Genomic DNA, 13010 nt, shown 5'->3' on the forward strand with positions numbered 1-13010 from the left:
AATTATTTGGATGGGTGAGCGAATACTTTTGGCAATATAGTGTATGTCAGGCCCCATTTGTATGATTGTTTATAATAGGACTTGCATAGATCCTTCAGTCATCTGTGGATTTTTATACTGAATACATGTATATTGTCATGCGTCTATTTCTGTGTTGTAGGGGTAGTGACAGAAATACTCCCAGCCAGACACTGTGCACTTCAGAAAACAGTTTTATTTAAAAGCTATTATAAACAAGGACTTCAAAATTAATATAACACAACTTCTGTCTTTTAAAAACATCCTGATTTTGTTAAATAATCTAGTTTCAACGTCAATTGACTGCACTCAGTTATATCTGAATGACAGCTTTTATAACTTCTGTTTTTCAGTGTTTAAAGTCACAAGCATTACACAAGATCAGGTGACCAGATGTAGACTTACACTGACAGTGCAACATTTGTAATTAGTAACAAGTTGTAAATGACAGGTTACAATGTATCAACTCAAGATACAAAAATGTCTGTTCATAAAGAACATATATACTGTTCAGTAAATTGTATGAACAGAAAACGTGTCAGACATAATTGTCTCACATATGAAAACAATAATTATGCATTAAACATAGCTTCTTGATGCAAACCACTTAGTGTTTTACAAGGAGGATTGCACAACCACTGGAACTTTGGTCCCATTTAAAGCAAGTATCTACATCAGAGGTGGTAACACTGGCTTTAAAGGGATAGTTCACCCAAAAAGTAAAATTATCTCCTTATTTACTCACCCTCATGCCATCCCAGATGTGTATGACTTTCTTTCTTCTGCAGAACACAAAGACTTTTTAGAAGCTCTGTCGGTCCATTCAATGCAAGTGAATGGTGACCAAAAAGCACATAAAGGCAGCATCAAAGTAATCCATAAGAGTCCAGTAGTTAAATCTGTGTCTTCAGAATATTAAGTACTTTTTTACTATAAATTCTCGATATTCATGAAGTGAACCGCCAAAAAACAAAAGAAAGAATGTGGAAGTGAAAGTATAGATTTATAGTAAAAAATGACTTAAATATTTATGTTTCTAACCCACACTTATCATATAGCTTCAAAAGACATGGATTTGACCACTGGAGTTATATAGATTACTTTTATGCTGTCTTTATGTGCTTATTGGAGCTTCAAAGTTCTGACCACCATTCATTTGCATTGAATGGAACAACAGAACTGAGATATTCTTCTAAAAATCTTTTTTTTGTGTTCAGCAGAAAAAAGAAAGTCACACACATCTGGGATGGAATGAGGGTGAATAAATGATGAGAATGTTCATTTTTGGATCAACTATCCCTTTTAATCCCTGATTAAAATGTCAGCTCTTCCCTTTTTCTGAATTCCCTTATAGATCAGCAAGATGGATTCCTTTTGATTATGACATGCAATGATGCATCTCCATGATGCAACTCCTACTGCATTATAAAATAGTGATAACTTTAAAATTTTGCCAACTTTTCAAGGCAGGTAGATACATAATTTCCCTAATTTTCCAAATTTGATTTAAATAATTGTGGAACTAAATGTTCATATTTTACATTTAGGAATCATATATAATATTTTCTGAAATAATAATACAGTGCATAATAAAGTTAGTCCATTTATAAAGTGTCTGTTTTGTGCAGACTGCTGGGTTAAGTGATAACTAAGGAATGAGAAGCCATAATAGAAATAATGAGAGATATTAACTAATGATACACCTAACATGAACTTACCACAACTTTGGATTTGAGTGTGCACAAGACATCAGCATCTGTAAAACCACTTTCACAACACAAAATTCTCCCACATGTCAAGATTTGACAGCTCTTCGGGCTTCTCGAAAAACTGAAACTGGCCTGCATGAAAGATCATTCTAAACCAAAACCTGAATTAAATTCACACTGTGACAAGCATCACCCAAAAGGTTTTGGCATAAGAACTGAAGCTCTGTAGTGGCTGGCTGTTTTTCCCTTTTGAATGTTCAGTTGATTGAAGGCTGCTCAGAGCTCTCAGAGTCTTCTCTATCACTCCCCATAAGGCCAGTCACTTCAGGCAGATCTACAAAAACAGAAGGCAGTCAAAAGTTGTGAATGAAAGTTATTCCAATTTGAAATGATACATTGATAAACAACACTTGCATTTCCTAAAGGAAATACCAGTGATTGCAAGGCAGCAAAAGAATAGTGTTAAAGTTTTAGGTAAGTTTAGGTTTTGCTTCTGTGCATTAAACATCAAACATCTTCTGATTGGCTGTGCTTGTGCTGTGTCCCGCAGCAGTTTCGAGTTCAGTGTGGACAGACAATTTAAATGTCACTGGAATCTTACTACAGGCCATCTGTTTAGGACTTGGTGTACAGTGTCTATTCAATAAATGGTTAAATATATGCAAGGAAGACAAGACCAATCACAATTCAGTATGCAAAAATGATGACATCGTAGTCATTTCATTTTGAATGCTAAAAATAAGTCAATGGGAGACTGGGAGAAGTATTTCACACCTAAAACTGAAATTATTTACAAAACTAAGTTTGAATGGACTGGTTAAGCAGTTCTGATAGAATTACTAGCAGAAATGTCATATTTAGGGTTAGGAGTTTAGAACGAATCCCTAACCTGTATGTTTGAGGAATATCAATACAGCGCTGCCTTGCAAGCACTGCCAAATGTGAATGCAATCAACGTTTTATCATCTGCAAAACAATCACTTTAAAGTGAATTTTTTATCTTTTATAAAAGGCATAAGAGGCAGCTGATTGACCGTACTGATAATTTATTACTCGTTTGTTGATCCAAATCATTTACTTTGTATTTATTTGTGAGACCCTCACCCTTAAAGTCACTGCTGTTTACTGAACCATTACGACATCGCTCAGACACTGAAATACAAAACAGCCGTGCATAAGGAAGTTAGAGAGTAAAACTCAGGCCCTGTTTCCAGCTGGTATTAAGATGCGTTTTTGATGATACGATAACAAGTGGTCAGCGCTAAATACAGGCGCATTGTCTTGCCAGGTAGAAACAAGAATGCATCTCGGCTGACCACATGTGATCGGAATCATCGCGAATGCATCTTAACACCAGTTGAAAACAGGGCTAATTAAACACATATAAGTGAGAGACTAGGTCAATGAGGAAGTGGTTGTATGTAAAGTGAGAAAGACATAGAGATATGTTGTGTTTCTTACGGTGAACAATCTTTATGGGCCAGATAAGGATTGTGCAGAGGCCAAGAGCTGCTAAAATGGCCACTCCACCAGTGACAATGACCATGGCATAGTGGTAATACCATACGCAGGCTGGACAGCATACTATCGTGCTGAATGAGAAAAATACCATACACACACAAATTGTAGTACTCCAAGCATAAATTGAAACAATTAACAGTCTCTAATCTTCACACTCTAGTATCAATACATGTAGGCAAGTATACACACTTACCGGCAGGGGTGCAGGGCTTGGATGATCATAACTCCCAGACCATTAGCAACCTTGTCAGTGAAGCTCATAGCACCATACACAAAAGCCCCACTTTGCTGTCAGGGGAAACATTTATTGATTCAGAATCATATGCACACTTTAAGAACATGTTGATTTTGGTTTTTAAACTTCCTGAGACACCACTTTTACACTTCTGAAACTGATGAAGCTTATGCCCATTTTCACTTCTGCAAACACTTGCTTTTCTTAGTTTCAGTCATGCGTTACTGTTAAAGTTGTTCATACTGTGTTTCGCAGCCCTGATATATGAAGAAGGGCTAATATAAGGGCTGTCAATTGATTACATTTTTTTTTAATCAAATTAAATTACGTGATATGCCAATTCATTAATAGAATTAATCACAATTAATTGCATATATACATTTTTGCAGAGTGAGGCTCCCAAATTAAAATAGCTTAACTGATACAGATTAAATAATTATGAAAGGAATATTCCGGGTTCAATACAAATTAAGCTCAATCAACAGCGTTTGAGGCATAATATTGATTACCACAAACATTTATTTTGACTTTATTTAAAAAAACAAAACAAATCTTGGTTCCAGTGAGACACTTACACTGGAAGTGAATGGAGGCAATTTTTGAACGTTAAAATACTCACCGTTTCAAAAGTTTAGCCAAAAGACAAAAGATATGCATGTAAACATGATTTTAGTGTGATAAAATCACTTACTAACCTTTTCTGTGTAAAGTTATATCCAATTTTACAACTTTGTTACCATGACTATGTCATGTCAACAAACCCTAAAATAACTGTAAAAATTTGGATTTAAACAACTTTACAGCTCAAATAACACAAAATCCCCCCAAAATTGGCCACATTCACTTCCATTGTAAGTGCTAAACTGTAACCTCGATTTTTGCTTTTTTTAAAGAAAAGGAGGAACGAGTCAAAATTATTTTTTGTGGTAAACAACATTATGCCACAAATGCTGTCGATTGAGCTTAACTTGTATTGAACCCAATTCCCAATGCACTAAGTCCTCATGGTGGCGTAGTGATCTCAGTTGCCTCTGCGTCTGAGACCGTCAATCCGCACATCTTACCACGTGGCTCGTTGTGCATACCGCGGCGACATAGCGCGTATGGAGGCTTCACACTATTCTCTACGGCATCCATGCAGAACTCACCACGTGCCCCATCGAGAGCGAACCACATTACAGTATTTGCCTGATTTCTTCTGTTCTTGTGTGTATCTCATACTACATTGTTTTCAAAAATTCAAACAAAATCTAACATAAAACAAAGGCAATATGAGTAAACACAAAATACAGTTTTTAAATGATAATGTAATTTATTGAAGCAAAAACGTTATCCAATACCAACTGGGCCTGTGTGGAAAAAGGAATTAGTTACTAAATCCCCAAATCTATGAAACTGCATTTATAATGGGATTCAGCTGGACTAGACACACCCAGGCCTGATTACTGTCAGCCCTGTTCAATCAAATCAACACCTAAATAGAACTTTTTCAGCAGCATGAAGTTGGCAAAAAGGTCTCACCCAGTAGCACACTATGCCAAGGTCGAAAGAAATTCCAGAAATGATGAGGAAAAAGGTGACTGAAATACATCAGTCTACAGTCTAAATACATCAGGGAAGGGTTGCAAAGCTATTTCAAATGTTCTGGGACTCCAAAGAACACAGTGAGAGCCATTATCTCCAAATGGAAAAAACTTGGCACAGTAGTGAACCTTCCCAGAAGTGGTCGACCTTCCAAAATTCCTCCAAGAGCACAGCGACGACTCATCCAGGTAGTCACAAAAAAGCCAAGGACAACATCCAAGGAACTGCAGGCCTCTCTCGCATCAATAAAGGTCACTGTTCATGACTCCACTATCAGAAAGACACTGGCCAAAAATGCCATCCATTGAAAAGTGGTGAGGCGAAAACCACTGCTAACCCAGAAGAACATTACGGCTCATCTGAATTTTGCCAAAACACACCTCGATGATCCTCAAACCTTTTGGGAGAATGTTCTGTGGACTGATGAGTCGAAAGTGGAACTGTTTGGAAGACAGGGGTCCCGTTACAGCTGGTGTAAATCAAACACAGATTTCCACAAAAAGAACATCATACCTACGGTCAAGCATGGTGGTGGCAGTGTGATGGTGTGGGGATGCATTGCTGCTTCAGGGTCAGGACGACTTGCAATAATTGAGTGAAACACGAATTCTGCTCTCTACCAGACAATCCTAAAGGAGAACGTCCAGTCATCTGTCCGTGAGTTGAAGCTCAAGCACAACTGGATTATGCAGCAAGACAATGATCCAACGCATAGGAGTAAGTTCACCTCTGAATGGCTCAAAAGAAGCAAAATTAAAGTTTTGGAGTGGCCTAGTCAAAGTCCTGACTTGAACCAGTGTTATTATAGTTAATGAAAACTAAAATAAAAACGAACTAAAACCATTTTCGTTAACTAAAAAAAAAAAAAAGAAAAAACTTATATATAATTTATATATAAATTTGAAAAAACTAAAATGATCTTGAGTTCATTTCAGTTTTAGTTTAGTTTTGGGCAAAGTAGGACACTTTTGGAAATTGTACATTTCTTGGCACTTTTAATTATGATCCAAACACACATACTGTAACCTGACATTATACCTTTGAAGAAAGCTTAGGATGTCTTCTACCTTAGACAAAAGCAAAATGAAGAAATTCTTAACACTGAGAAGTAGAAGGCCCTCTTTTGACCAAATCACAGAGGAAAAAAAATGATTCTCTAGAAAATATCTACAAAGAATTTAGAATTTTTTTATATAACACTTTTACATCATAAATCATTATGTAACATTTAAAAACATTACACCTAAAATTTGTTATTTTCTTTACCATTGCTTTTCCCAGAAAGTGGTCATAAAATTAGCTCTACCACACATCCCAATGTAAAAATCATCGATTTAAAACCTCAAAAAGGTTATAAAAAAAAAAAAAGAGAGAGGTTTTGCCCAAAAATGACAATTATCTTATTATTTACTCACCTTCATGCCATCCCAGATGTGCTTGACTTTCTTCTGCTGAACACAACAATATTATAAGTATATCTGTAGGTTCATACAACACGAGTCAACAGGGTCCAAAGCTTTGAAGCTCTAAAAAAGCAAATAAAGGCAACATAAAGCAATCCTTTAGTAGTTTAATTCATGTCTTCTGAAGAAATCTAATCGGTTTTGGATGAGAACAGACCAAAATGTAACTGTTTTTTCACTATACATCTTGCAATTGCAGTCTACAGGAAAGATCACCAATGAGACTGCTGATGTCAAGATTTACAGTAAAAAAGGATGCAACCTTTGTGCTTTTTGGAGTTTAAAGTTTTGTACCGTGATGACTTGCATTGTTTGGAACTACAGAGCTGAAATATTCTTCTAAAAATCTTTGTTTGTGTTCAGCAGAAGAAAAAGTCATACACATCTGGGATGTCATGAGGGTGAGTAAATGATGAGAGAATTTTCATTTTGGGGTGAACTATCCCTTTAATTGTTTACTTCCCAAAGATTATTAAGAAATTATTTATAATTATATAAGGAAATTCATATGGATACAATGGGGAACAAGTTTAAATGTCCTTTGTCACTTTACCCAAATTAAACACGATAATACAAATAGACAGAGGTAACAACAAGACTGCCCTGAGAAATTTAATGATGTTAGACGTTTTTAAATGATACCAGTAAATGCTTCTGATTTGGCAGCCATGAAAAATACTAAAATGACTAAAACTAAAATAAAAACTAACTAAACTAAAACTGAGAAAACTAAAACTAACAGACAAACTGTGAAATCTAACGAAAACTAAAACTAATTTGGAATAACAGATTGATACAAAATAGAAATAAAAACCAAATTAAAAATACAAACCTATAATAACACTGACTTGAGCCCGATTGAGATGCTGTTGCAGGACCTTAAATGGGCAGTTCATGCTCGAAAACCCTCCAATGTGGCTGAACTAGAGCAGTTCTGCAAAGAAGAATGGGCCAAAATTCCACCACAGCTTGTGAAAGACTGATCTCCAGTTATCGAAAGCGTTTGGTTGCAGTTTTTGCTGCTAAAGGTGGCACAACCAGCTATTAAGTTTAAGGGGGCAGTTAGTTTTTCACATGGGTGACATAGGTGTTGGATAACTTTTTTGCTTCAGTAAAAAAATTAAAATAATTTGAACTGTATTTTGTGTTTACTCAGATTGCCGTTGTTTTATGTTACATCTCGTTTGAAGATCTAAAACAATTTAGTAGGAAAAATACACAAAAACAGAAGAAATCAGGATCACAGCACTGTAAATGGCACTGAATTAACCCATTAAATCAACAGCTCTACTATATATACACAACATAAAACACTCACTGTCTGATCTCCTATGAGTTCAGCGGTCATGGCAAGTGACATCACTAGGATGGTGGCGGACCCCACCCCTAATAATACAGCTGCCCCATACACCTTGTCTCCCATATGTGTGTCCAGCAGCACCCAATAGGAGAATGCAAGAATCAGCAGCAGTCCCATAAAATAGGTAATCTATAAAGAAGGAAAAAGCAAACATTCATTTAAATAAAGTTCCAACACATCCATTCTATTAAACAGGCCACCAGTACTTTGAATTGTCTAATGTTTTGATTTTCATTTCAATAATGATCTTATGACAACTGGATGGACGAGAACAGTTCAGACAAAGAAGCCATCTTTTTTTTTTTAATTATCAAGATCAGGGCTATTGGAGGTCCTTGGTAGGTACTTTTTACCCAAGTGGTAACTAGCAAAGCAATTAATGGAATAGTTCACCAAAAAATTAAAATGTTGTGCTTTTTATACCTTTTGGAGCTTGACAGACCCAGTCTCCAAAAGAGCGACCAGGATATTATCCAAAAAAAATAAAATAATAAATAATAATAATAATGTGTTTCACAGGAGGAAAGATACAACATGAGGGTAAGTAAATTACAACAATTTTAATTTTTGGGTGAAGTATACCTTTAAAAAAAATAGTAGTCAAAAAAGTTGAGTAGTCAACACCAGGGTGCCCCATTTGTATAAAAATTATTGAATCTCTTGATACATCATTAGACTCCTCAAGAGATGTAAGTGAGTTTGTAAGTGACAGTAAAATGCAAAGTCATACTTACACATTTCCCTGTCAGTTTGCTAAGAGGCTTCATGATAAATGAGGAAGCAAAGCCACTCACATACATAACAAGGGGAATAGTGGCTATGTACTTCTGCAAGACAGAACGGGAAACAGAGATCACTGAGAAAAACAATATTTTTTTGTGTTGAACTGTATATACTGAGGAGTATCACTATGGAACTTATTAAGAGTAGCGCCATATTTAATTTTTTACTGGTGTGAAAGCGAGGCTGTGAGGGATAGAAATATAGACTCTTTAATAGGTCGTACTATTATTAAAATTGGTGTTGATCATCCAGCTGACAAAACATTGAGAAAATACCCTTCTAAAAAATTCAGTAGACACAAAAGTTAAGGAAAGAAAATCAGATGTGATCTAGGACATTTCTACACGTTTTGAAGAGACTAAGTCTATACCTCACAGCATCGTTTTCATTCACGTCAAAAATTAAATATGATGCTACTCTGAATAAGGTCTACCTTTGCTGTCTCACCTTTGGCAGCAGTAGTGTATAGGTGAGGTACATGGAAATGTATGTCTGTGACAGGTTCACTATTAGTCTGGTTGACATGTAAAGCACAGCCACCTGAATAACGGAACAGAGTGTAAAAAAATTGCATGAGATATTAACTTCAAAATTGGGTTCTGACAGCCAGTTATAATATATATTTTATTCCTTTCTCTGTAAACATTACCATTGTCAAACCACTAAGATTTAGTGATGGCTTCAATGCCCTATGCATATAAGCTTAGACAAGTATTAAATTACATGCTACTGAAGACTAACAGTTAAATGCATTCTCACCTGGTAGAATGATGGCTGTCTCAGCCAGTGTTGCCATTGCAGCAGATTGGTGGGAGGGGCCACAGTGGAGTTCTTGAGAAGAGGTTGGCGCTCCCCAGGACTGGACCCATCCTCCTCCTGACTGGTACGTGCTCCCTTCTCCCGTGTGCCCAGGTGAAACAGCAGCGAGAACAGTGCTCCAATGCCCACCACTATGAGACTTAAATTCTGTGTAAAGAGATAACATATTACTGAGCCAGTCAGAGATATTTCACTAGGTTTGACCAGGCCTATATGATGCAACCTGCTAGGTAACCCTCAATAGGAGTAGAGGCAGGAATCAATTGCCAACCATAAGCCCTTGATTACATGCAGAAAAAAGTGAATACAAAGGCATTGAATGAGACAGAAGCAAACCTCACCCTCTTCAAAACCACCAAAGTCCCCGAAAAATGGCTTCACCACTTCTTTAGAGGAATAGCAGGGGAATATTTTTGTACAATACTTTGAAGAACACGGTTTTCTTTTCTGTGTTGACACATTCCCTCAAAACAGGAAGTTGAGGCTAGACGTACTGAAGATCTTACCATTTTTGTTATTAAATAGCTAACAGCCTTTAGTTCATATTACAGCCCAGCAAAAATCTAGAGTTATTAATTATGGTGAGGGGACATTCTCAATCTAGAGAGCCTTTTTTTTTTTAAATGCCCTCAGTGAACAAGATGAGTCATCAACATTTTTAGTACATTTTCTTAGAAGAGACTGTCAGATTTAAAGGAACAGTTCACAGAAAAAAGATAATTCTCTCATACTTTACTCACCTTTATGCAGTCTCAAACTTGTATACATTTGCTTCTTCTGTTGAACACAAACTAAGATATTTAAAAAAAAATGTATGTTTATATCCATACAATGCAAGTAAATGGGGTCCAAAATTTCCAAGTGTACAGCGCTTTGCGCATGCATCTAGTGCAAGAAAGTGTAATTGAGCTTCTCACATAAACGCGCGAAGTAGACTGCAGATGTCAAGATTTATAATGAAAAAAAAGTTACAAATGGGTCTGTTTCTCACCCAAAACCAATCATATCGCTTAAGACATTGATTAAAGCACTCGAGTTGTATGGATTATCTTTATGCTGCCTTTATGTGCTTTGTGGAGCTTTTAAGTTTTGGACATCATTGACTTGCATTATATGGATATAAAGACATCATACTCACAGTGGCCTACATATATTAAAATATCTTTGTGTTCTGCAGAAAAAGTCATAAGAGATTAAATGTGTATATCCACTTGTTTTTGTCAACTTTAAGGAGTACAAGAACAAGGAGATAGCCTCAAAGCTAAAAGCCATGAACAAAACAAACCTATTTAAACCTATTTTGATTTTACTGGATCTATAAATATAAGTGAAGTATTGTTAAAATGAATGATGAAATGACCAGAGGTTTGATTCAGTACAATAAAAGCAAGACAATGCCACTCTTTGCTAATTAAAGATGAAGGAATTAAAAAAAAACTATTATTATAAAAATATTTTATCCCCTTTTCTCCCAATTTGGAATGCCCAATTCTCACTATTTAGTAGGTCCTCGTGGTGGCGCAGTTACTCACCTCAATCCAGGTGGCAGAGGACAAGTCTCAGTTGCCTCCGCTTCTGAGATAGTCAATCCGTGCATCTTATCACGTGGCTCGTTGTGCATGACACTGCGGAGACTCACAGCATGTGGAGGATCATGCTACTCTCCATGATCCATGCACAACTTACCACGCGCCCCATTGAGAGCGAGAACCACTAATCACGACCACGAGGAGGTTACCCCATGTGACTCTACCCTCCCTAGCAACCGGGCCAATTTGGTTGCTTAGGAGACCTGGCTGGAGTCACTCAGCACGCCCTGGATTCAAACTTGCGACTCCAGGGGTGGTAGTCAGCGTCAATACTCACTGAGATATCCAGGCCTCCTACTCCAGTTTCTCACACTGCACCATTGAATATCTTTTTACAGCTTACTTAACCTTAAAGTTCACCAAATATATTTTGAAGAATACTGCACTTTGACCCATTTTATGATTTTTGTTGTTGTTGTTTTGTAATTTTGGCGCTTGACATCTCCAATCCTCATTCACTTTAATTAGCATAAATGAAAAAGAGTGGCCAAATATTCTTTTAAAATTCCCCCTCTGTGTTCTAAAGAAGAAAGAAAAGTCATACATGTTTGGGAAAGTCATGAATGTGAGTAAATGACAGAATCTTTTTTTTTTGGGGTGGTGGGGGAGGGGGGGTTGGGGTAATATCCCTTTCAGTAACTGAACCTTCAATGTGTTTAAAAAAAAAAATCAGTCTAGCAGCACTCACTCTGAAAACAGTGATGTCAGCAGGGCCGAGGTTGTCTGTAACAGTGGGGTCATCCCCTTGAAAATGAAACATCAGCCAGGCCACGGCATACACTGTGATGTTGGCTATCACTGTGAAGGCATACCTGAGGGATAAAATCAATACATTTAAAAGCCAAGACAAAATCAGTCACTATAAAGATCTTAGCCCAGGCAAAGTCCTCCAAGCACATCCATCATGAGACTGGTTGATCATTACATGATGTGCAGTGCTGCCTGCACGAGTTTACCTGTATGCAGTGAGCTCCACTTTTTCATGCTCACAGGACACCAGCTCGGGAATGAGGGACAGATGGGAAATCTGGGTGGCCGCCCAGCCAAACTGGAAGATCACAATGAAGGGGGTGAAGTAGGTGAGACTGACCCACTGTGGTGTGTTCAGATCACAGCCCAGGCACTGGTTAAATACAAAGGGGAAGGACAGCAAGACGCTAAAAGTTCCTATGTGGGGAAAACATGTAGAATAAGTAAACTGCATTGACCTACAATGTGCATAATTTAAATCGGAATTTCTAGGTCACTCACCAACTAAATGCCACGTCTTTCTCTTTCCATAAGAGCCACAGCCGGGTGTTTTATCAGACTCGTAGCCGATTAGCGGTGTACACACTCCATCTGCTATCTGCCCCACCAGCAACAACACACCAGCATTCGTGTTCTGAAAGCCCAACACTGAGTGATAAAACACCAGCAGGTATGTAAACCACATAGAGGCACACAGGTCATTGAGAAAGTGTCCCACCGCGTAACTCAACTGCCTGAGAGCGGGTAACGAGTTTTCGGAAGAGTCCGACATGATACAACAATACAATGAATTTCCAGTCGGCTAAATGTGCATATCTTTGTGTATTCACTTCAGCATCCCGTCCTCTCCAGCTCCGGCTTCCTCATGACAGGAAGAATAAGTCGTATGTGAAGTTCAAAGCTCGGTCCATCATTTTCGCTGTTGTAAGATCCTCAGGGTTTGACCCAAAGTCAGCTGACTTTGTAAATGAGTCACGATGGAGGAGGTGCGAATTGAAACTCCATGAATCCACACTTACACCGGTAAGGTGATGTTTACCTTACAATTGTAAATATCAGGCACAACATTGTCTATGTGGGAGATTTTGTAGCATACATAAAGCTGGAGTTGTCGACTGTCTTGTTATTGTGGAGCCATTTGTGATGACATGTTTATTAAGCCCCGCCTCATTCAATCCA

At 37.4% G+C, this 13010-nt stretch overlaps 1 protein-coding gene across 2 annotated transcripts; it reads right to left on the reverse strand.

Moving 5' to 3' along the window:
• Nucleotides 1–200: 200 nt before the first annotated feature.
• On the reverse strand, nucleotides 201–13010 carry LOC127441303 (major facilitator superfamily domain-containing protein 12-like). Of its 2 annotated transcripts, XM_051698542.1 has the most exons (11): nucleotides 12333–13010; nucleotides 12038–12248; nucleotides 11770–11893; nucleotides 9433–9639; nucleotides 9121–9213; nucleotides 8625–8717; nucleotides 7849–8019; nucleotides 3442–3536; nucleotides 3189–3319; nucleotides 2832–2879; nucleotides 201–2061 (listed from the first exon to the last, which is right to left on the reverse strand). In XM_051698542.1, exons 1-11 carry the CDS (start codon nucleotides 12601–12603, stop codon nucleotides 1985–1987), a joined length of 1521 nt encoding a protein of 506 aa, XP_051554502.1. In that variant the 5' UTR covers nucleotides 12604–13010; the 3' UTR covers nucleotides 201–1984. The 2 variants fall into 2 exon arrangements, with proteins under 2 accessions (XP_051554502.1, XP_051554503.1); XM_051698543.1 differs by lacking the exon at nucleotides 2832–2879 and having other exon boundaries at nucleotides 12333–13009.

This window comes from Myxocyprinus asiaticus, chromosome 5 (assembly GCF_019703515.2).
Source record: "Myxocyprinus asiaticus isolate MX2 ecotype Aquarium Trade chromosome 5, UBuf_Myxa_2, whole genome shotgun sequence".
Taxonomy (NCBI): Eukaryota; Metazoa; Chordata; class Actinopteri; order Cypriniformes; family Catostomidae; genus Myxocyprinus; species Myxocyprinus asiaticus.